This window comes from Triticum aestivum, chromosome 2A, assembly GCF_018294505.1.
Source record: "Triticum aestivum cultivar Chinese Spring chromosome 2A, IWGSC CS RefSeq v2.1, whole genome shotgun sequence".
NCBI classification, from domain to species: domain Eukaryota; kingdom Viridiplantae; phylum Streptophyta; class Magnoliopsida; order Poales; family Poaceae; genus Triticum; species Triticum aestivum.
Genome location: NC_057797.1, coordinates 737,738,250 through 737,760,958, shown reverse-complemented (window position 1 = coordinate 737,760,958; position 22,709 = coordinate 737,738,250). Strand labels below are relative to the sequence as shown.

The 22,709-nt window shown below is 45.7% G+C and overlaps 1 protein-coding gene across 1 annotated transcript; it reads left to right on the top strand.

Annotated features, from left to right (window-relative positions):
- Positions 1-889: 889 nt before the first annotated feature.
- LOC123190718 (zinc transporter 8) lies at positions 890-4,194 on the top strand. Its single transcript, XM_044603425.1, has 3 exons — positions 890-1,857; positions 1,944-2,093; positions 3,494-4,194. The coding sequence occupies exons 1-3, from the start codon at positions 1,171-1,173 to the stop codon at positions 3,797-3,799; spliced, it is 1,143 nt and encodes a 380-aa protein (XP_044459360.1). The 5' UTR covers positions 890-1,170; the 3' UTR covers positions 3,800-4,194.
- The last annotated feature ends 18,515 nt before the right edge of the window (positions 4,195-22,709 follow it).

Genomic DNA, 22,709 nt, shown 5'->3' with positions numbered 1-22,709 from the left:
TGTTTTTATATATTTTATATAAATGTTTCCCTTTTTTCATTTTCAATTAATGAATATTTCAAAAAAAACATGAACACTTTTTTAAAATTCATGAACATGTGCAAAAATCATAAACAATTTGAAATACACAAATATATAAATTCGGGAACAATTTTAAATTTTGAATGATTTCAAAATTCATGAGCATATTTTAAAATTCATGTATATTTTTTCCAATTTGCAAACAATTTTGAACTTTATGGATATTTTTAAAAATTTATACTCCCCCCGTCTCAAAATAAGTGTCTTGACCTTAGTACAAATTTGTACTAGAGTTAGTATAAAGTTGAGACACTTATTTTGAGACGGAGGAAGTATATGTTTTTAAACGGTATGTCTAGGGCACATCTAGATGTGGCCTAATTATTACACATATAAATGACTCAATCAAGTATAAAAAAGGAAAGGAAAAGAACGAAAAAATAGCCACAGGGACCTCCGACTAAAATCAATGACATAGAAATTAGATGTGCAATACTTAGAGCAAATCTATATATGCCGTAGCAAAACCGTTTTTTAGATCATGAACACCTTTTTGAGAGTCTTCCCTCGCGCACGTACGATGGACAACTACATACCGCGCTTGGGTGCCAGCAATTTCTTTTTGTGGAAAAGAAACTTTCATTAATCAATCATGGTGATTACATTCAGTTTCAACTATGCTAGCTATCTCCATAGGAGAATTACGAGGCCAGCAGGCAGTACGTTGTTGCGTGCCAGCAAACTTGCCTCCTCATTGGACGATAAAGTGTCGTCATTGTGAGTAATTTCCCCCTAAACACCGAAATAAATCAGGAAGACAATCTGATTCGCTAATTAACACATCACCCGTCGGTTATACCGAGCGCGCTTACAACGCTGACAACCTGTGCTACACCGTGTTTTCTCATGCATGTCGTCACCTTGTGAGAGATAGTCGTTTTCAACTGAAGGGATCGCCTAATTCCGCAGGTAATTGACCCTATAAACCCTAATTAACCGCGACATGATGTCTGCAGCAGAGCTGTTTCCTCCATCCATCTATATATAAACCCGGCAGCCAGCGTCGCTAAGCTGCCAAGAAGCGCGCTCTCCCAGTTCCTGATCTCCCCCGCGTTGTCGCGCTCTCAAGTGCATCACGATAGTCTAGACATGAAGCCGAGCGCCGGCGTCCTCCTCGCCGCCGTCGTGGCGCTGCTCTTGGTCGCCGCTGTGCGGGGCGATGACGACTGCGGGTCGCCGGAGTCGGCGGCGCAGGACCGCGCGCGGGCGAACCCTCTCAAAATCGCGGCCTTCTTCTCCATCCTGGTCTGCGGGGCGCTGGGCTGCTCCCTGCCCGTGCTGGGGCGGCGGGTGCCCGCGCTCCGGCCCGAGGGCGACGTCTTCTTCCTGGTCAAGGCGTTCGCGGCGGGGGTCATCCTCGCGACGGGGTTCATCCACATCCTCCCGGACGCCTTCGAGAACCTCACGTCGGACTGCCTGCCTTCCGATGGGCCGTGGAAGGACTTCCCGTTCGCCGGGCTAGGGGCCATGGTCGGCGCCATCGGCACGCTCGTCGTCGACACCGTCGCCACGGGGTACTTCACGCGCGCCCACCTGAACAAGGACGGAGCGCACGGCCACGGGGCGGTAAGCAGCAGCGCCGTCGTCGTGGACGAGGAGAAACAGGCCGCTGCCGCCGCCAGCGAGGAAGCGCGCCGTCACGAGGGCGGGGAGCACGAGGTACACGTCCACACGCACGCGACCCACGGCCACGCCCACGGGTCGGCGGCGCTCGTTGCGGCCGTCGGCGGCGCCGAGGACGAAAAGGACACGATCCGGCATCGCGTAATCTCTCAGGTTGGTACGAGTCATCGCGTAATGCTTGTACTGTCGTGTGTGCAGTTTTTTTGTGACACGACGATGACGAGGTTGTATTATTGTAGGTACTTGAGTTGGGCATTGTGGTGCACTCGGTGATCATCGGCATCTCCCTCGGCGCGTCTCAGGACCCGGAAACAATCAAACCTCTCGTGGTCGCCTTGAGCTTCCACCAGATGTTCGAGGGAATGGGCCTTGGTGGCTGCATAGTTCAGGTATACCCATAGACGTTATGAAGTTTGTCACAGTTTTTCAGAAGTTATCACTCTCTCTATCTTTATCTTTATATCTCTATCTCTATCTCTATACTTAGAAAGAATATAAGGTATCACTTTTTTAAAGCGAGCGTAAGGTTTTATATTTCACTTTTCTTCGCACCCTCTCAGTCCAACCTTTTCCGTATGATAATCAATCACCTAATTTACTAACCTTCCGAACCTATTCTACTTTAATTTATTTACCATACTTCTCATCAAAATATAAGGTGAATCACGGGCATAATTCGATAAATATTTATTTACACAATCGCATAAATATGGTCAGTTAAATCACAATCTAACATACTAGAATATTTATATCTCATTGCAACGCACGAGCATTGTCCTAGTTATTACAAAAAGAGCATCCATGCATAGAGAAAAAGAACGGGTTTGCTAAGGCACATCTAGATGTGCATTAAATATTGCACATCTAAGGCCTATACCATTGATTTTATATCACATTGCAACGCACAAGCCTTGTCCTAGTTATTACAAAAAAAAGCATCCATGCATAGAGAAAAAGAACGGGTTTGCTAATGCACATTTGCATGTGCATTAAGTATTGCACATCTAAGTCCTATACCATTGATTTTACGTGAAAATTTGTGCAGGTATTTTTCTTTTTTCTTCTTATATTGATTGAGTCACTTACATGTGCAATACTTAGGGCGTATCTAGATGTGCCTTATACAGACCGAAATATCTACTGGAAATACCAAATATATCTTGATAAAAACCAAGCATATTTGACCAGTAACTCGTGGGGTGCATGTTATGCAAAGGTGCCACTAGTCCACTACTTGACTTGCTTGCCTATTTTTGTAGAAAAATAAAACAATAGAGGTCTTTCCATGCATGTACGAACATTTTAAAGGATGGCTATACATGCCTAACTGGAACTTTGTATGTGTGGTCTCCATCAGAAATGGTAACGCCCATCTAAATAAACACTAGGACTTCTGCTTCGGAAAGGGGAGAATTCTATTATGCTTCTCCGTGTAAAGTTCTAGAGAACCATTTATACATATCTAAGAATATATGTCTGCTAATCTTTCTTTTCGGCAACGATGTCTAGTGATCATGAGAGCGAAGAAAGTGCAGCTGAGCACTTTTTATGGCCTGGAGAATAAATCAAATGAATCAGTAACTGCGTAACTACATTCTGCATATGACACCAGATGTTCGAAAACTAAAAAGTGACCTGCTTTAACAAATTCAGGAGAATCTCCTGCTACTTTTGACCCACTCATTTTAACCAAGAATATCCTCACAAGACCATGACTGTTAGCACCATGCTGTTTTATAACCTCATACAACTGAATTTAGTCCTGATTTTTTTTCTAACGATGATGCAGGCAAAGTTCAAGGCCAGGTCCATCGTGACCATGATCCTCTTCTTCTGCCTGACAACGCCGGTGGGCATCGCCGTCGGCTATGGCATATCGCGAGTGTACAACGAGAACAGCCCGACGGCGCTGGTGGTGGAGGGCGGCCTCAACTCCGTGGCAGCGGGGATCCTCGTCTACATGGCCCTCGTCGACCTCCTCGCCGAGGACTTCATGAACCCCAAGGTGCAGAGCAGGGGGAAGCTGCAGCTCGGCATCAACGTCTCCATGCTGGTCGGTGCAGGCCTCATGTCCATGCTCGCCAAATGGGCCTAGTCGCGAGCCTACAACTTGAAACAGTTTTGCTCCATGACATATGTACAGACGTACCTATTGGGTCGTCGAGTTTGAAACGATATAATTTCCCAAACTAGGTAATGCCAACCCAGTAGCGTGTCTGAAGAAAACCTGTTTTGGACCGAAAGTTTGGGAGGTGCGGAAAGCGTGAGTGTTTATCGCAAGGAATGTCGACATTATGTCGCCAGCTTTGACAAGGCTTTCAACCAAAACTGATGGAAAGAAATTCTTCACATACTCCTAGATGATACCATATCGGCCAAAACAAAATGAGTATATTATTGACTTTGACCGAAAACCAAGAACCAAGTGCAAGCTAACCTGGCGGTGAGAGTTGAGAAATTCGTAAGGATAACCACAGGGCGAACGGATGCGTGCGTCCATCCATTTGCTTCAAGATTAGTGCACTAGTTTATGTCATTAACCTTTAATCGATGCACTGGGGTTCATGCATGCTAGCTTTTGGCAGAGTTGCATGCGTCACCCACCCCACCTCGCATGCCTTCTCATTCTATCATAAAACTAGAATATGATGAAACGCGTTGCTGCGTTCGCTAATTTTTATAAACGGGATTGCTAAATCTCAGTCGATTCTATATTCGTGAGATCTTATATTTTGTGGACATTCGTGCATTTTTTTTTTAAAATCATTCTTCGTCCTTTTTTTTAATTTTAATCAAGTCTCTGTCGATTGAGATCTAACCACACCATATTTTAAAAAGTATGATGGGTATGTATATCAAGGTTGGTATTTTCCTGGTAAAATACGTGCAGACCTTGAGTATCTATTTTGTCATAATAAAGCAACATGTGCCCAATAATCAGTTCAAACATGATGAACTCATGCAGTTACCACCTTGGAAATATGATATGACATGATTGCCATTTTTTCATAAAAGAATCCAGTTACTTAGTTGAGATCATCCTCTTTCTCCTTTGAAGGATAGAGAGAGATAGGGCTATCCGGTTGTTGCATGCGCTTTTGATCCAGCAATAGTTGATGGTGGAGGAAGCTATTGTCTTGTATTATAGTATTATATGCATAAGAATAGGAAGAAAGGAAATGAAAACGGTAACACAATTATTTCACCAAATTCAAACAGGTCCAAGCAAATAACAAATGATCTTATAAATTCACAATACAAATGAGCTTAGAGTTCATCACCTTGTACTAAGAAGGATCCTAGCAATCACATGCCTAACAGACTAAATCTAACGTTGTAGTACCAACAACAATAAATCATCTTTGCATTTGTCTTCAAGAAATGCTTGAACTCAAACCAATTACTGCAACATCAATCTAGCATGCTTGCACATATGCGCTATAAAAAAAATATCACCTTCTTCCTCGGAGGAGAACACATGATGCGAGGAATGTAAATGACAAATAAGCGGCGTTCCCAAGTCCCATTTAGTTAGCTTTAGCTACTTCCATGGTCCATTTTCCAAAAAAAAAATCATTGAACTATTAGATCATCAGTGGGTTTAAATGGAACCCGGTTTACATCCCTATGCGGCTTGATAAACTTGCACCAGGTAGATGTAGTAGCCTGAATCGCTTACAAGGTACAATCCCTCATCCTCGCCGTAACTCTGAAACCATCAATCATCAAAACACAATCTTTTCTATATGCAGCAAAGGATATCACAAAATACACATGGCTCGCTGTATATGGAACATTATTAATTAAAATCAGCGGACTTGAATTTGTGCCTGGTCATAGAACTTCTTTTTTGTCCATCATTCATTGTCTAAAAAAAGAAAACTATTTTCAGACATGGTGATGATTTCGTGGGAATTGCCACATAATCCTATATACATAAATAGTTTATCCCTGCAATCTTAATACTCTCAACATGCACACATGACACCTCGCCAAACATAATTTGGTATGATATTAATTGTGTGCTAAACATGTTGACCACTCGCCATTGAAGCAGTCTAGGCGGTTGGATTGAGCTGGTTTGATGGGCTGAGATTAGTAGGATCTGCCCCTTTGGGTCTTTTTATATTGGTATATATTCATGTACTTGAATTCTAATACATGTATTACAAATCTGTACCCTAAACAGCGTCATCTTTGTCTACTAATCATTTGTTTGTACATTGTTGTTCTTGATAGCATATATTCATGTGATGTATTTTTCAGTTGCTAACAGAAAGACACACGGTTCTTTCACATGGACAGGACTAAGTACAATATTTCTTGCTTCAATCTGCGGAGAGTACCAAACAAGATGATTGCCCAATTTATAGTATTCCCTCTATCCATCTATATAGGGCCTAATGCATTTTACGAGGCTAACTTTGATCACATGTTAGAGCAATAATATATGACATGCAAGCTAAAGCATATCGTTAAATTCGTACGTGAAAAGAGATTCCAATGATATAATTTTCATATTATACATCTCATATACTATTATTTTTATTAATAGTCAAAGTCAATGTCGAATAATGCATTAGGCTCTATATATATAGATGGAGGGAGTACAATGGTATAGGTTTTCAATAGAACAATAATTTCCGACGGATAGCAAACAAAGAAAACTTGAGAGGGTTTGAACCTATGCCTGACATTACGGGCGCCGGGCGTAGGAAGGAAGAATGGCGTCATGCCACGCAAACACGTCAGTGAGGAGATGATGCTGACGGTCACATCTCTTAGAGCATCTCCAGCCGTTGGCCCCCCAGGGGGCGCCTAAAATCGAAACCTGGGGGTGAGCCGGCGCAAAAATTGGGCCTGAGGGCGAGTTGGTCCACGGCCGTCGGCCCCAGGGCCGCCCCCAGGCGCGTTTGAAAATAAAATTTGTTTAGCAAAGTTTGGCACAGTTCGGCGAAGTTCGGCGAAACACGATGAATTTCGGCAAACTTGGGCATATATTAGACATGTTTGCCGGTTTTCATTACATAGGAAAATAGATAACTAATAAACTAAAAGAGAAACTGGCTGAACGCCGAGTAGTCGCCATCGCCGCCGCCATCGTCGCTGCCATCGTCGGACTTCTCCTCCTTGATGCGGTTGTCCCTGGTGGACCCCTGACCGGCGTCGCCAACACGGGCTGGTGGCGGTGGCGTGTCATCGTCGTCGCTGTCGCAGATGACGATGACCCCGCCTTCGTCGCGGCCGCGTCGGTGCTCCACGAAGCGGCGCAGGGCGGTGCACTGGCGCTCCTTCGCCTTCTCCAGACGCTCCTTCTCCATCGCTATGGAGTCCCTGCGCGCCCAAACCAGGGCCGCGTCGTCGTCGTCGAGCTCCGTCTTCACCGGCGCGAGCCCCGGCTCTATCTTTGGCATGACAAAGAGCGGAGGAGGAGCCGACGAGGAGGCGCGCCGGCCGCCCTCGTTGATGACGATGCCGGCGCTGCGAGTGCATCGGCCGAGCGGCGTCTCCTCCGCGGGCTTGGCCTTGACGCCGAGCAGGGCCGGGGCACCGGAGGAGTGCGAGGAAGATCGAGAGGAGGAATAAGAGGAGGAGGTCCCGAACCTCCTTGGCGCCCATGGCCCGGCACGTCGGTGGAGCGCCGGGGCGGCCGCCCTCGCTGGGTAAGCCAACGGCAGGTTGTTGCCGCCCTCGAGGTGCGTCAGCACGCCCTCGAGTGTGCGGCCGGGGACGCCCCACCACAGGTGGCGCCCCTCGCTGTTCTTCTGGCCGCCGACCACTGGCGCATCGTTGGTGGATGCCAACCGCTGCCGCTGGCGGCGCTCGAAGTATGCCGCCCAAGCCGCGTGGTTGTCAGCGGCGTACTGGGGGAGGAAGAGCTGGGCGTCGATGAGGGAGGCGCGGACGACCTCGACCTCCTCGGCGAAGTAATTTGGCTTGGCCACGGCGTCGGGCAACGGGGGAACGGGCACTCCCCCATCGTTGAGCCTCCACCCTGTCAGCCCGGCACGCATGTCCGGCGGCGCCGGGATGTTCGCCTGAAACAGGAGCCAGGACTCCTGTTCGCGCAACGAACGGCGGCCGAAGCCGTTGGCCGCCGCCTCGTCTCCGGGGAAACGCTCTGCCATGGCGACGGGCTCGGGAGAGGTAGAGAGGGAGAGGGAGGGGCTGGGCGGCGACGCTCGGGAGAGGTAGAGGGAGGGGCTGGGCGGCGGCGAGGGGCGGGACTGGTGTGGGCACAGGCAAGTGAGGCCGCCGGCTATATAGCCGCGCCGCGCCCGTGTGAACGCGTGCGAGGGAGGGAAGGCGTCGGCGCGCCGTCCCGTGATGCGCCGCCCGTGAGAAATCAATGGCAAGGCTGACCGGCGGCAGCCTTGCCATTGATTTCCCGCGGGAACCGAGGCTGTTGGGGGAAGACGAGGCGCCGTGTCGCTGACGCGGCTGGCCCGCGGCTTTTTCGCGTCAAAACAGCTCGCCCGGCGCCCCCGGGCGCCCCCCAGTGTGTCGGGTTCGGCCTGGGTCCGCCGACGCTGTTTTTGGCCCAGGCCGGCGAAAATCGGGCTCCTGGGGGCGCGGCTGGGCCGTTTTTTCGGCACCGGCACGAGAAAATCGCCGGGGGGGGGGGGGGGCAGCTGGAGATGCTCTTAGCTTTGCCACACGCAAGCCTCTTCTGTCTATCCCAGTTTGCTCACCTTCCCATCCTATCGGGTGCTCCTCATCTCATCTTCATCCCCCTTCACTCAGCACAGAGAAGCGAATGAAGAAGGCAGTGGCGTGGAAGCTTCGAGGCGACTGGAGACTACCGGAGTGGAAGAGCAACTAGATGGCCCGACATCTCTCTCTCTCTCTATCTATCTTTCTCCCTATGCGCATCTAGGCGAATCCCCATCCCGAGTTCCAGACATATTCTTCCCCACGTGGATCCATCGCTCGCTACCTGCAGGCCACATGTCACCGATGGAATTTTGTTGACTTGGTTTTTTACCATGGGGTGGCGGCCTAAGGCCAACTCCATCGCGCGACCATAAACGGACGTCTGGATTCTGTCCGTTTGGGTAGGGATTTGGGGTCGTGTCCGGGCGTGTCCTGGGATGCGGTGGTCGTGCGCCCAGCGCGCGGACGCATCCCGGTCATATCCTGTCCGCGTATTTTTTTTGCAAGTCCTTAACCTTTTTTTTATCATTCATTTTTGATACATGACAATACATCATCACATTTTAACTAGTAAAACAGGGCCAAAAAAAATAAGAACAATAAGAATACATTTTAGAAGATAGCCAACTTCCACAACGGCCCCCTTGAGTTGGGTTAGGGCCTTCTCGATGCACTCATTGTTGATCTGTGGAGGAGGCTCGATCTGGCATCATCCTTTCTTCTTTAAGCCAGATGTAGATGTTGCTTCCTCACACCTAGTCTCGTGTCTAGCCTCTAATCTAGCAACAAGTGCATTTGTCTCATTTACAGCCTCTATGCTAGCTAAAAGTGCACTAACATGTACTAAATTTTGCTCTATCAATATATCAATGTACTCTTCTTCCCAATACCAAAACTTGCATCCATTTTACACAACAAAATTTGAAGTTAGCACAACTAATCAAATATAGAGCACAGACCGAAGCTAAAAAAAGCGCATACCCCGTCCTTTAAGCACTTGATGAACACCCATCCGGGATGTTCCGCCGTTGTAGACACGCGGCGCACGACCATCCTTGGGTAGTGGTCGCACTTAATGAGTGGCAACGGTGTGCCGGCGAGCTTTTGGGCAAGCACCGAGCCCGGCCGACCATCATTCGTGTATCTGCCGGCGGACCACCAGCGGTGCAGATCCGAGCGGCTAGAGGAGGAGCCACTGCCTGCATGTGGCCTTGTGGCCCTGCCAGGGCCTTCCGGCGAGGTGCCCGGCCAGTCCATGGCGCGGCCCGGCCCCCCACAGCCGGCCAAGCTCAAGACCGACCGGATCCGCCCCAAATCCTATTGGAAATATGCCCTAGAGATAATAATAAATTAGTTATTATTATATTATATTTTATTGTTCATGATAATCGTTTATTATCCATGCTAGAATTGTATTGATAGGAAACTCAGATACATATGTGGATACATAAACAACACCATGTCCCTAGTAAGCCTCTAGTTGACTAGCTCGTTGATCAATAGATGGTTACGGTTTCCTGACCATGGACATTGGATGTCGTTGATAATGGGATCACATCATTAGGAGAATGATGTGATGGACAAGACCCAATCCTAAGCCTAGCACAAGATCGTGTAGTTCGTTTGCTAAAGCTTTTCTAATGTCAAGTATCATTTCCTTAGACCATGAGATTGTGCTACTCCCGGATACCGTAGGAGTGCTTTGGGTGTGCCAAACGTCACAACGTAACTAGGTGGCTATAAAGGTACACTACAGGTATCTCCGAAAGTGTCTGTTGGGTTGGCACGAATTGAGACTGGGATTTGTCACTCCGTGTAAACGGAGAGGTATCTCTGGGCCCAATCGGTAGGACATCATCATAATGTGCACAATGTGACCAAGGAGTTGATCACGGGATGATGTGTTATGGAACGACTAAAGAGACTTGCCGGTAACGAGATTGAACAAGGTATCAGGATACCGACGATCGAATCTCGGGCAAGTATCATACCGCTAGACAAAGGGAATTGAATACGGGATTGATTGAAATCCTCGACATCGTGGTTCATCCGATGAGATCATCGTGGAACATGTGGGAGCCAACATGGGTATCCAGATCCCGCTGTTGGTTATTGGCCGGAGAGTTGTCTCGGTCATGTCTGCATGGCTCCCGAACCCGTAGGGTCTACACACTTAAGGTTCGGTGACGCTAGGGTTGTTAGGAAGACTTGTATACCGAATGTTGTTCGGAGTCCCGGATGAGATCCCGGACGTCGCGAGGAGTTCCGGAATGGTTCGGAGGTGAAGATTTATATGTAGGAAGTTGTCATACGGTCACCGGAAAGGTTCGGGGGCATATCGGTATTGTACCGGGGCCACCGGAGGGTTTCCGGGGGTCCACCGGGAGGGGCCACCTCTCTCGGAGGGCCTAATGGGCTGTAGAGGAAAGGGAACCAGCCCTACATGGGCTGGCCGCATCCCCCCTTGGGCCCATGCACCTAGGGTTGGGGGGGGGGGGAAACCCTAAAGGGGGCGCCCCCCTTGCTTGGGGGGCAAGCCCCCTCCCCTTGGCCGCCGCCCCCCTCTAGATGAGATCTAGAGGGGGCCGGCCCCCTTCCTCCTTCCCCTATAAATAGAGGGGTAAGAGGGGGGCTGCAGAACAGATCCCTGGCGCAGCCCCTCCCCTCCCCAACACCTCTCCTCCTCCGCAAGAGCTTGGCGAAGCCCTGCCGGAGTACTGCAGCTCCACCACCACCACACCGTCGTGCTGCTGTTGGAGCCCTCTTCCTCAACCTCTCCCTCCTCCTTGCTGGATCAAGGCGTGGGAGACGTCTCTGTTCCGTACGTGTGTTGAACGCGGAGGTGCCGTCCGTTCGGTGCTAGGATCATCGGTGATTTGGATCACGACGAGTACGACTCCATCAATCCCGTTCACTTGAACACTTCCACTTAGCGATCTACAAGGGTATGTAGATGCACTCTCCTTCCCCTTGTTTCTAGATTACTCCATAGATTGATCTTGGTGATGCATAGAAAATTTTGAATTTCTGCTTCGATCCCCAACAGTGGCATCATGAGCTAGGTCTATGCGTAGTTTCTATGCACAAGTAGAATACAAAGCAGTTGTGGGCATTGATTTTGTCAATTTACTTGCCGTTACTAGTCTTATCTTGATTCGGCGGCATCGTGGGATGAATCGGCCCGGACCGGCCTTACACGTACTCTTACGTGAGACTGGTTCCACCGATTGACATGCACTAGTTGCATAAGGTGGCTAGCGGGTGTCTGTCTCTCCCACTTTAGTCGGATCGGATTCGATGAAAAGGGTCCTTATGAAGGGTAAATAGAAATTGGCATATCACGTTGTGGTTTTCGCGTAGATAAGAAACGTTCTTGCTAGAAACCTATAGCAACCACGTAAAAACTTGCAACAACAATTAGAGGACGTCTAACTTGTTTTTGCAGCATATGCCTTGTGATGTGATATGGCCAAAAGGATGTGATGAATGATATATGTGATGTATGAGATTGATCATGTTCTTGTAATAGGAATCACGACTTGTATGTCGATGAGTATGACAACCGGCAGGAGCCATAAGAGTTGTCTTTATTTATTTATGACCTGCGTGTCAACATAAACGTCATGTAATTACTTTACTTTATTACTAAAGCGTTAGCCATAGTAGTAGAAGTAATAGATGACGAGACAACTTTAAGAAGACACGATGATGGAGATCATGGTGTCATGCCGGTGACAACGATGATCATGGAGCCCCGAAGATGGAGATCGAGAGGAGCAAAATGATATTGGCCATATCATGTCACTATTTGATTGCATGTGATGTTTATCATGTTTTACATCTTATTTGCTTAGAACGACGGTAGCTTAAATAAGATGATCCCTCACTAAAATTTCAAGAAAGGTGTTCCCCCTAACTGTGCACCGTTGCGAAGGTTCGTTGTTGCGAAGCACCACGTGATGATCGGGTGTGATAGATTCTAACGTTCGAATACAACGGGTGTAAGCCAGATTTACACAGCAAAAACACTTAGGTTGACTTGATGAGCCTAGCATGTACAGACATGGCCTCGGAACACAGAAGACCGAAAGGTCGAGCATGAGTCGTATAGGAGATACGATCAACATGAAGATGTTCACCGATGTTGACTAGTCCGTCTCACGTGATGACCGGACACGGCCTAGTTGACTCGGATCATGTTTCACTTAGATGACTAGAGGGATGTCTATCTGAGTGGGAGTTCATTAAATGACCTCAATTATCATGAACATAGTCTAAATTGTCTTTGCAAATATGTTGTAGATAAATAGCTCACGTTGTAGCTCCCTGTTTCAATACGTTCCTAGAGAAAGACCAAGTTGAAAGATATTGTAAGCACTGATGCGGACTAGGTCCGTAGTCCGAGGAGTGTCCTCACTGCTACACAGAAGGCTTTAGTCTTTGATGCACCGCTCGATGTGTAAACCCCTACAATGTCGTCTGTGGATGTTGTGAACACCTGACAGACACATCCTGATGACTACTTGATAGTTTAGTGCACCATACTTTACGGCTTAGAATCGGGATTCCAATGACATTTTGAATGCCACAGAACATATGAGATGTTCCAAGAGCTGAAATTGGGATTTCAGGCTCATGCCCGTGTTGAGAGGTGTGAGACCTCTGACAAGTTCTTTTGCCAACAAGATGGAGGAGAATAGCTCAGCTAGTGAGCATGTGTTTAGAATGTCTGGGTGCTACAATCACTTAAATCAAGTGGGAGTTAAACTTCCAGATAAGATAGTGATTGATAGAGTTCTCTAGCCACTATCACTAAGCTACTAGATCTTCATGATGAACTATGACATGCAAGGGATGGAGTTGATCCCGGAGCTGTTCGCGGTGCTTAAGACCGCAAAAGGTAGAAATCAAGAAGGGGCATCAAGTGTTGATGGCTTAATAAGACCACTGGTTTCAAGAAGGGCAAGGGCTAGAAGGGAAACTTCATGGATGGCAAACCAGTTGCCGCTCAAGTAAAGGAACCCAAGGTTGAACCCAAACCCGAGACTAAGTGCTTCTATTGTAAAGGGGACGGTCACTGGTAGCGGAATTACCCCAAATGCATGGTAGATAAGAAGGCTGGCAACTTCAACAAAGTATATACATGTTATTAATGTGTACCTCGCTAGTACTCCTGGTAGCACCTGGGTATTGGATACCGGTTCAGTTGCTATTACTGGTGACTTGAAGCAAAAGCTACGGACTAAACGGAGACTGGCTAAGGGCGAGGTAACGATGTGTGTTGGAAGTATTTCCAAAGTTGATGAGATCACCATCGCACGCTCCATCTGCCTTCGGGATTAGTATTGAACCTAGATAAATGTTATCAGGTGTCTGCGTTGAGCATGAATATGATTAGATCATGTTCATTGCAATACGGTCATTCATTTAAGTTAGAGAATAATGGTTATTCTGTTTACATGAATGATACCTTTCATGGTCATGCACCCTATGTGAATGGTTCATTGAATCTCGGTCGTGGTAATACACATGTTCACGCCAAAAGATGTAGAGTTAATAATGATAGTACCACTTTCTCGTGGCACTGCCGCTTAAGTCATATTGGCGTAAGATGCATGAAGAAACTCCATGTCGATGGATGTTTGGAGTCACTTGATTTTGAATCGCTTGACACATGCGAGCCATGCCTCATGGGCAGGATGACTAAGACCCCGTTTTCAGGTACAATGAAACGGGCAAGTGACTTGTTGGAGATCATGCATGCTGATTCGTGTGATCCAATGAGAATTGAAGCGTGCAGTGGATATCGCTATTTTCTCATCTTCACTAACGATTTGAGTAGATATAGGTATATCTACTTAATGAAGCACAAGTCTGAAACGTTTGAAAAGTTCAAGCGATTTCAGAGTGAAGTTAAGAATCATCATAACAATAAGATCATGTTCCTACGATCTGATCAAAAGGGGATTTTCTGAGTTATGAGTTTGGCAATCACTTAAGACATTGTGGAATTGTTTCACAGTTGAAGCCACCTGGAACACCACAAGGTAATGGTGTATCCGGACATCGTAATCGAACACTATGAGATATGGTGCGATCTATGATGTCTCTTACCAATCTACCATTTTCATTTTGAGGTTATGTGTTAGAGACAGCTGCATTCACTTTATATAGGACACCATCTAAGTCCGTTGAGACGACGTCGTATGAACATTGGTTTGGCAAGAAACCAAAGTTGTCGTTTCTTAATGTTTGGGGCTGCGATGCTTAAGGCTTCAGCCAGAGAAGCTCGAACCCAAAGTGGACAAACACATCTTCATAGGATACCCAAAGGTGACAGTAGGGTATACCTTCTATCTCAGATCCGAGGGCAAATTGTTTGTCACTAAGAACGGGTCCTTTCTTGAGAAGGAGTTTCTCTCGCAAGAATTGAGTGGGAGGAAGATAGAACTTGATGAGGTTGTCGAACCTTTATTTCAACCAGAGAGTGATGCAACACAGAAAGATGTTTTCTGTGGAGCCTACGTCTGTTGAATATGAAGTTAATGATAGTGATCATGAAGCTTCGGATCAAGTTGCTATCGAACCTCGTAGGCCGATAAGGATATGTACTACTCCTAAGTGGTACGGTAATCCCGTCTTAGATATCATGTTGTTAGACAACAATGAACCTACGAGCTATGGAGAAGCGATGGTGGGCCCGTATTCCGACATATGGTTAGAAACCATGAAATCCGAGATACGATCCATGTATGGACTTTGGTGGACTTGCCCGTTGATCGGCAAGCCATCAAGATAAATGGATCTTTGAGAAGAAGACGGACGTGGGCGGTAATGTTACCTTCTATGAAGCTCGACTTGTGGGAAAGAGTCTTTTCACAAGTTCAAGGAGTTGACTACGATGAGAATTTCTCACCCATAGCGATGCTTAAGTCTGTCAGAATCATGTTAGCATTAGCTGTGTTTTTCGACTATGAAATCTGACAGATGGATGTCAAAACAAGTTTTCTTACCAGTTTTCGTAAGAAAAAGTTGTATGTGATACAATAAAAGGTTTTGTCGATTCTAAGGATGCTAAAAGGCATGCTGGCTCCAGCGATCCTTCTATGGACTAGAGCAAGCATCTCGAAATCGGAATATATGCTTTGATGGAGTGATCAAAGCTTTTAGGTTTATACAATGTTTGCTAGAAACTTGTATTTGCAAGAAAGTGAGTGGGAGCACTACAACATTTCTGATAAGTATATGTGGATGACATATTGTAAGATTCGAAATAATGTAGAATTTCTAGAAAGCATAAACGGTTGTTTGAAGAGTGTTTTTCAAAGGAAGACCTGGATAAAGCTGCTTACAAATTGGGCATCAAGATCTATAGAGATAGATCAAGACGCCTGATGATACTTTCAAAGAACGCACACCTTGACATGTTTTTAAAGGAGTTTAAAATAGATCAGTCAAAGAAGGGGTTCTTACCTGAGTTGTAAGGTGTGAAGTTGAGTAAGACTCAAAGATTGACCACCGCAGAAGAAAGAGGAAGGACGAAGGTCGTACCGCCCTATACGGTATGCCATGCTGAGTACAACACCTGATGTGTGCCTTGCCACATGTCTGGCAAGAGGGTACAAAGGTGATCTAGGACTGGATCGCCAGATAGCGGTCAAAATTATCCTTAGAGGAATAAGGAAATGTTTCTCGGTTATGGAGGTGATAAAGAGTTCGATGTAAAGAGTTACGTCGATGCAAGCTTAACACCTATCCGGATAGCTCTAAGTAGAGATACAGGATATGTATAATGGAGCAACAATTTGGAATAGCTCCAAGTGAAACGTGGTAGCAGCATCTACGATATGACATAAAGTTTTGCAAAATACATAGGGATCTGAATATGGCAAGACCCGTTGACTACAACCTCTCTCACAAGCATAACATGATCAAACCCAGAACTCATTGAGTGTTAATCACATAGTGATGTGAACTAGGTTATTGACTCTAGTAAACTCTTTGGATGTTGGTCACAGGCGATGTGACCTGTGAGTGTTAATCACATGGAGATGTGAACTAGATTATTGACTCTAGTGCAAGTGGGAGACTGTTGGAAATATGCCCTAGAGGCAATAATAAATTAGTTATTATTATATTATATTTCATTTTTCATGATAATCGTTTATTATCGATGCTAGAATTGTATTGATAGGAAACTCAGATACATGTGTGGATACATAGACAACACCATGTCCCTAGTAAGCCTCTAGTTGACTAGCTCGTTGATCAATAGATGGTTACGGTTTCCTGACCATGGACATTGGATGTCGTTGATAACGGGATCACATCATTAGGAGAATGATGTGATGGACAAGACCCAATCCTAAGCCTAGCACAAGATCGTGTAGTTCGTTTGCTAAAGCTTTTCTAATGTCAAGTATCATTTCCTTAGACCATGAGATTGTGCAACTCTCGGATACCGTAGGAGTGCTTTGGGTGTGCCAAACGTCACAAGGTAACTGGGTGGCTATAAAGGTACACTACAGGTATCTCCGAAAGTGTCTGTTGGGTTGGCACGAATCGAGACTGGGATTTGTCACTCCGTGTAAACGGAGAGGTATCTCTGGGCCCACTCGGTAGGACATCATCATAATGTGCACAATGTGACCAAGGAGTTGATCATGGGATGATGTGTTACGGAACGAGTAAAGGGACTTGCCGGTAACGAGATTGAACAAGGTATCGGGATACCGACAATCGAATCTCGGGCAAGTATCGTACCGCTAGACAAAGGGAATTGAATACGGGATTGATTGAAATCCTCGACATCGTGGTTCATCCGATGAGATCATCGTGGAACATGTGGGAGCCAACATGGGTATCCAGATCCCGCTGTTGGTTATTGGCCGGAGAGTTGTCTCGGTCATGTCTGCATGGCTCCCGAACCCGTAGGGTCTACACACTTAAGGTTCGGTGACGCTAGGGTTGTTAGGAAGACTTGTATACCGAATGTTGTTCAGAGTCCCGGATGAGATCCCGGACGTCAGAGGAGTTCCGAAATGGTCCGGAGGTGAAGATTTATATGTAGGAAGTTGTCATACGGTCACCGGAAAGGTTCGGGGGCATATCGGTATTGTACCGGGGCCACCGGAGGGTTTCCGGGGGTCCACCGGGAGGGGCCATCTCTCTCGGAGGGCCTGATGGGCTGTAGAGGAAAGGGAACCAGCCTTACATGGGCTGGCCGCATCCCCCCTTGGGCCCATGCGCCTAGGGTTGGGGGGGAACCCTAAAGGGGGCGCCCCCTTGCTTGGGGGGCAAGCCCCCTCCCCTTGGCCGTCGCCCCCCTCTAGATGAGATCTAGAGGGGGCCGGCCCCCTTCCTCCTTCCCCTATAAATAGAGGGGTAAGGGGAGTGCTGCAGAACAGATCCCTGGCGCATCCCCTCCCCTCCCCAACACCTCTCCTCCTCCGCAAGAGCTTGGCGAAGCCCTGCCGGAGTACTGCAGCTCCACCACCACCACGCCGTCGTGCTGCTGTTAGAGCCCTCTTCCTCAACCTCTCCCTCCTCCTTGCTGGATCAAGGCGTGGGAGACGTCTCTGTTCCGTAAGTGTGTTGAACGCGGAGGTGCCGTCCGTTCGGCGCTAGGATCATCGGTGATTTGGATCACACGAGTACGACTCCATCAACCCCGTTCACTTGAACGCTTTCGCTTAGCGATCTACAAGGGTATGTAGATGCACTCTCCTTCCCCTTGTTGCTAGAGTACTCCATAGATTGATCTTGGTGATGCGTAGAAAATTTTGAATTTCTGCTTCGATCCCCAACAAATCCGGCCGGCGGGTGCGCACACCAGGTGGCCGTGGTTGGGTAGCTCAGTGGCGCCGAGGGGAAGGGGCTAGACGAGCTTGCGTCCGAACTGCATGGCTGCAATGGCAGTGGCGGCGACGGCGGCAGCGAGGGGAAGAGTGGAGGGGGTGCGGCCGAAGGGAGGGAGGGGGCGGATAGAAAAAGGCCCACCCTGTGCCACCGACGGGCGGACCAGGGGAGGACACGCGCAGAAGACCCGCGCGTCCGCGTGGTGTCCGTTTCACCCCAAAAGCGGCGCAAACTTGGGCCGCGGATGGGTCGAAAGCGGACACAAAACGAACAAAAGTCTGTTTGCTCCCGCGCGCTGGGCCGCCTCGTTTGTCCGTTTTACCTCAAACGGACGGGGCCGGACAGGATAGGGTCGCGCGGTGGAGTTGTCCTAAGGGTCGCTGGAAGGGGAGAGAACAATGGCGGTGGCGGTAAGGATAGAGGTCAGAGGAGCGGACAAGAAGCCGGGGATGAGCGAACGCGTAGAATCGAGCCTCGTAGAGCCCCGCAAAGGTAGATAGTTTTTCGGAGGAGCGGCCCAAAGAATGAGTGAAGATGCTAGAACAGTGTGCGATCGATGCAATCAGACGACAAGCTAGGACAAAGTGCTCTGGAGGTTCGTAGGTCACCCCGTTATACCGTTTCTTTATTTGAAGCTTTTGTATCTTTTGAAACAAAAGTCTAAATTAAGTTTCATTTGCATATTCCTATTTGTTGCAACGAGTGCTTTCGAATAAGACCAATTTTGTGTACATGTAGACACCTTTTAAAAAAATTACCAAGTTTTAAATATAAAACTTCATAGTTGTAATATTAACTTTTGCAAAGCTTCACCAAGTTTCATTTGCTTTTTAGAAACTTACCGATTTTAAAACCTGCTCAAGTTTTTTACACCTTGCCAAAACGTTGGAGCTCAACATGCTTTTAAGTTTCAGTTCTGAACTTACTAATTTTATCGTTTATTTCTATTAAGTTTCAACAGTTGAAACTTAGCAAAAAATTTGAAATATGTAAAACGTATTCGAAATTGGTCTTTTCTCAAAACCCTCCTTACAAGGAACACGAATATGCAAACGAAATATAATTTAGACTTTCAAATCAGAAGATATAATAGATTCAAATTTACAAGTCAAAACGAAAAACATGGGAGGTGGGATGGGTTGGGCATGCACTCTTTACCAAAAGTTGTACCAAAAATTGCATGCATGCAAGAATTAAGCTCTGACCACACAACCATTTTTACGAATTTTGATGCAATCATATGACTGCATGCTTGCGTGCTCTAGTGGCGCACTGGCTTGTGATGCTTTGTATTTCCAATGAACTTTTATAATAGATTCAAGTATTTCATAGAAGAGGCGGAATCGAGAGGATGGAATGGCGCACTCGTGGCAAATCCAAACTCCATAAGGCAATTTGCACCAGTGACCGAGTAATTCTGATGACAAGAACATCGATGAAGGAGAAGGAACCCATCGAAACTAGATGGGGAGTGATGCAACCCTAATATGAGCAATAGTAACGGAAATGAAAGAAACGAGCTGCCTAGACATTACCCCACCACTGTCGCCAAACCATCCTATTGTTCTTTCTTTTTTGAGTCACACATGTCATCATGAGTTTTTTTAGACAATCATGTGAAGCTTTATTGAACTGTCACAATGTTTATATGGAAAAATGAAAGATCATCAGGGTGGCCTAACAAAACATGGCGACCAACTCCTAGTTGTAATGCATGCTTCGCTAGATTGCGAGTCTCGAAATTCGAGCTCCTAAACTCATGAACAAAATTATGTAAAATAAAACTACTAGAGTACTCTATGATTTCTTGTATAATAGTACCGTAAATGGCCCCATTCTTCTGCTTGATGTCCTCGATCACCACCTTGCAATCTGATGCCACATGAATGGAGTGTAGTTTCAGGTCCTCTGCTAATGCGGTGGATTCTCTAACGGCCGGTGCTTCCAATGTAGTAGGGTTGGAGATGCCGCTGAAAAAAATAGTTTGATGCCCCGATGTATAATCCCTCTCTATGTCTACAAACTGCGACAACCACACGCACACCTGAGCTACAAGTGATGGCAACATCAACATTCAATTTAGCCAAATTCTCCGGCGGCTGAAGCCAATATATCAGCCTTTCCGATCTGGCTTGCAATGTCGGCGCCCTCGCCTTCTTCAACACTTGAAGACCATTCAAATATGATTGGACAAAGAGATGTGTTACCAAAGGTCTTTGGAAGATATCCCCTTACACGGTCTTTCTCCTTGCTCCCCATATTGCCCATAGGCTGATCATCATGCGCACAAGTAAGTCATGTGGTAACACAACACTCATAATGAAAAACCAGTCCCTCGCATTGTCACTGCTGTGCTGGCACATCTGTTTCACAAGTCCTTCATTCAATAATGCCCACATACTTCGAGCAATCGAGCAGTTGATCAAAGCGCGTCCCCATGAATCTCTAGCACCACATAACATGCACACTGCCGAAGTAGCCATGTTTCTATGCTCAAGTAGGCCGGCCGTGTGTATCGAGCTCTGTGTTAATCGCCAACTGAACATCTTTACTTTGGATGATACATCGATCTTCCAAAGTTCTATCCAGGCATTGCTCTCCCTTTTCGCTCCCGGCAGACCGACATTCTCTTCTATCCAGTTTTTCATTGTATTTTTTGTTTGCAAGATCACCCTCTATGCCGACTTGACCGAGAAAGTTCCCCGCTTCTCTCCACTCCAAGCCCATAAGTCTAATATTTCTTGTGCAGAGGGGGGTTGACATTATGGCTTCGGCACCAATTGGCAAAAATACCAAGTGCACCAATTGCTCGTTCTAGGTCGCCATTGTTGTGTTAATGAGTTCTGACACATACTGCCATCCTGATGACTTGTTGTCATTGAACGACCTTGCTAAATAACTAAGTGTGCCATTAAACCATCCGAGAGGAGGACATGGTCTAGTAAATAAGGGCCCGCGAAGAGAAGCATGTGGACCGCAGGCCATTGGAGAATTGGCAATATCAAAGATCAAATCAGCTTGTCTCACAAGAAATCGCTCAAGCCACTTTCGAGGGAGCTCCTATTTGATGCTAATTGCGTCAAGCAGCCGCTCGACCGCACAGGGGACCCCCGACGGAGCCAATCCAGTGGCGATAAAAATGTTAGCAAGCAAGCCTTTGCCGAGCGGAGCAAAGCAACTTTTCTTAGCAGTTTCTAGTATTTTCGGCCGGTTTTCGTAAACAAAAGATACATCAACTATTTTTCAAAAAACATGAACATTTTGGAAAATTTAATTTATTTATTAAAAGTACAAACAATTTTTGCAAACATGAAGATTCTCTAAAAAAGGTGAACATTTTTTAAAAAACAAATATTTTTCAAATTTGTGAATATTTTTATAAACATGAACATTTTTAAATCACTACCAATTTTTAGAATTTCTGTTTTTTGTAAAAACTTGAACATTTTTTAAAAATTTCAAACCATTTTTCGAAAACACAAACATTTTTACAAAATTCTGAACATTCTCTCAAAACGTGAATATGTGATCAAATATGTGAACATTATTCAGAAACACAGGCATTTTCAAAATTTCTGAACTTTTTGATTTTTAATCATTTTTTAAAATTCCAGCCTTTTTTTAGAATTTTATGAACATGTTTGTAGAAAGCGAAATATTTTTTGTAATTTCTGACTATTATTAATTTTTGCAAAATCAGAAAATAAGATGGAAAAAATTAAAATAAAAAATACCCCCTCCATCCCATATTGTTAGACATTTTTTGACGTCTTATATTATGGGACTGAGGGAGTAAAAACTATATATATTGCTTCAATGGTCATCAAACCATGTCAATCCAATAGCCTATATTGCTTCAATGGCCAGCGCTCAACATGTTTGGCGTGCAATAAATATCATACCCAATATCAACGTCTACACTATCCACATAATTAACTATAATTAAGATTCTACTTAATATCAACGTGCAATTCGTGTTCTCCCTATCAACATGCATTGCACGTAATATTTACTAGTTATCGTTAAGAAAACAAACTTAAGAAAAATGTAAAACCAGTCCAAAAACATCTAGAAGGTTCACAAACCAGTAAAAACCGAAAGAAGGTTCCAAACCGAGATCAACATTTTTTAATACATGGTCCACACTTTTTCTATACACGTTAAACATTTTTTTTCAAATGCTTCATTAACATTTATCAAATACAAGTTTAAGATTTGTTAAATACATGCTCACATTTTTCAGTACACATTAACAATTTTCAAATATAAATTTAACATTTTAAATACATTTTAAACATTTTTTCTACACAGATTTAACATTTTTGAAATACAAGTTAAATATTTTTTATACATGGTCAACATTTTTTCTATACACATTTCAATTTTTTCAAAGAAAAGTTTAACATCCTTTCAATAAAAGTTGAATAATTTTTCTATACACATTTAAAAATTTAGAGATACAAGTTTAATATTTTTTTATACATGGTCAACAA

Coding starts and splice junctions, on each gene's coding strand:
- LOC123190718 (XM_044603425.1), top strand. CDS start 1,171: ATGAAGCCGAGCGCCGGCGTCCTCCTCGCCGCCGTCGTGGCGCTGCTC. Junction 1,858..1,943: donor GGCATCGCGTAATCTCTCAG/GTTGGTACGAGT, acceptor GTATTATTGTAG/GTACTTGAGTTGGGCATTGT. Junction 2,094..3,493: donor TTGGTGGCTGCATAGTTCAG/GTATACCCATAG, acceptor ACGATGATGCAG/GCAAAGTTCAAGGCCAGGTC.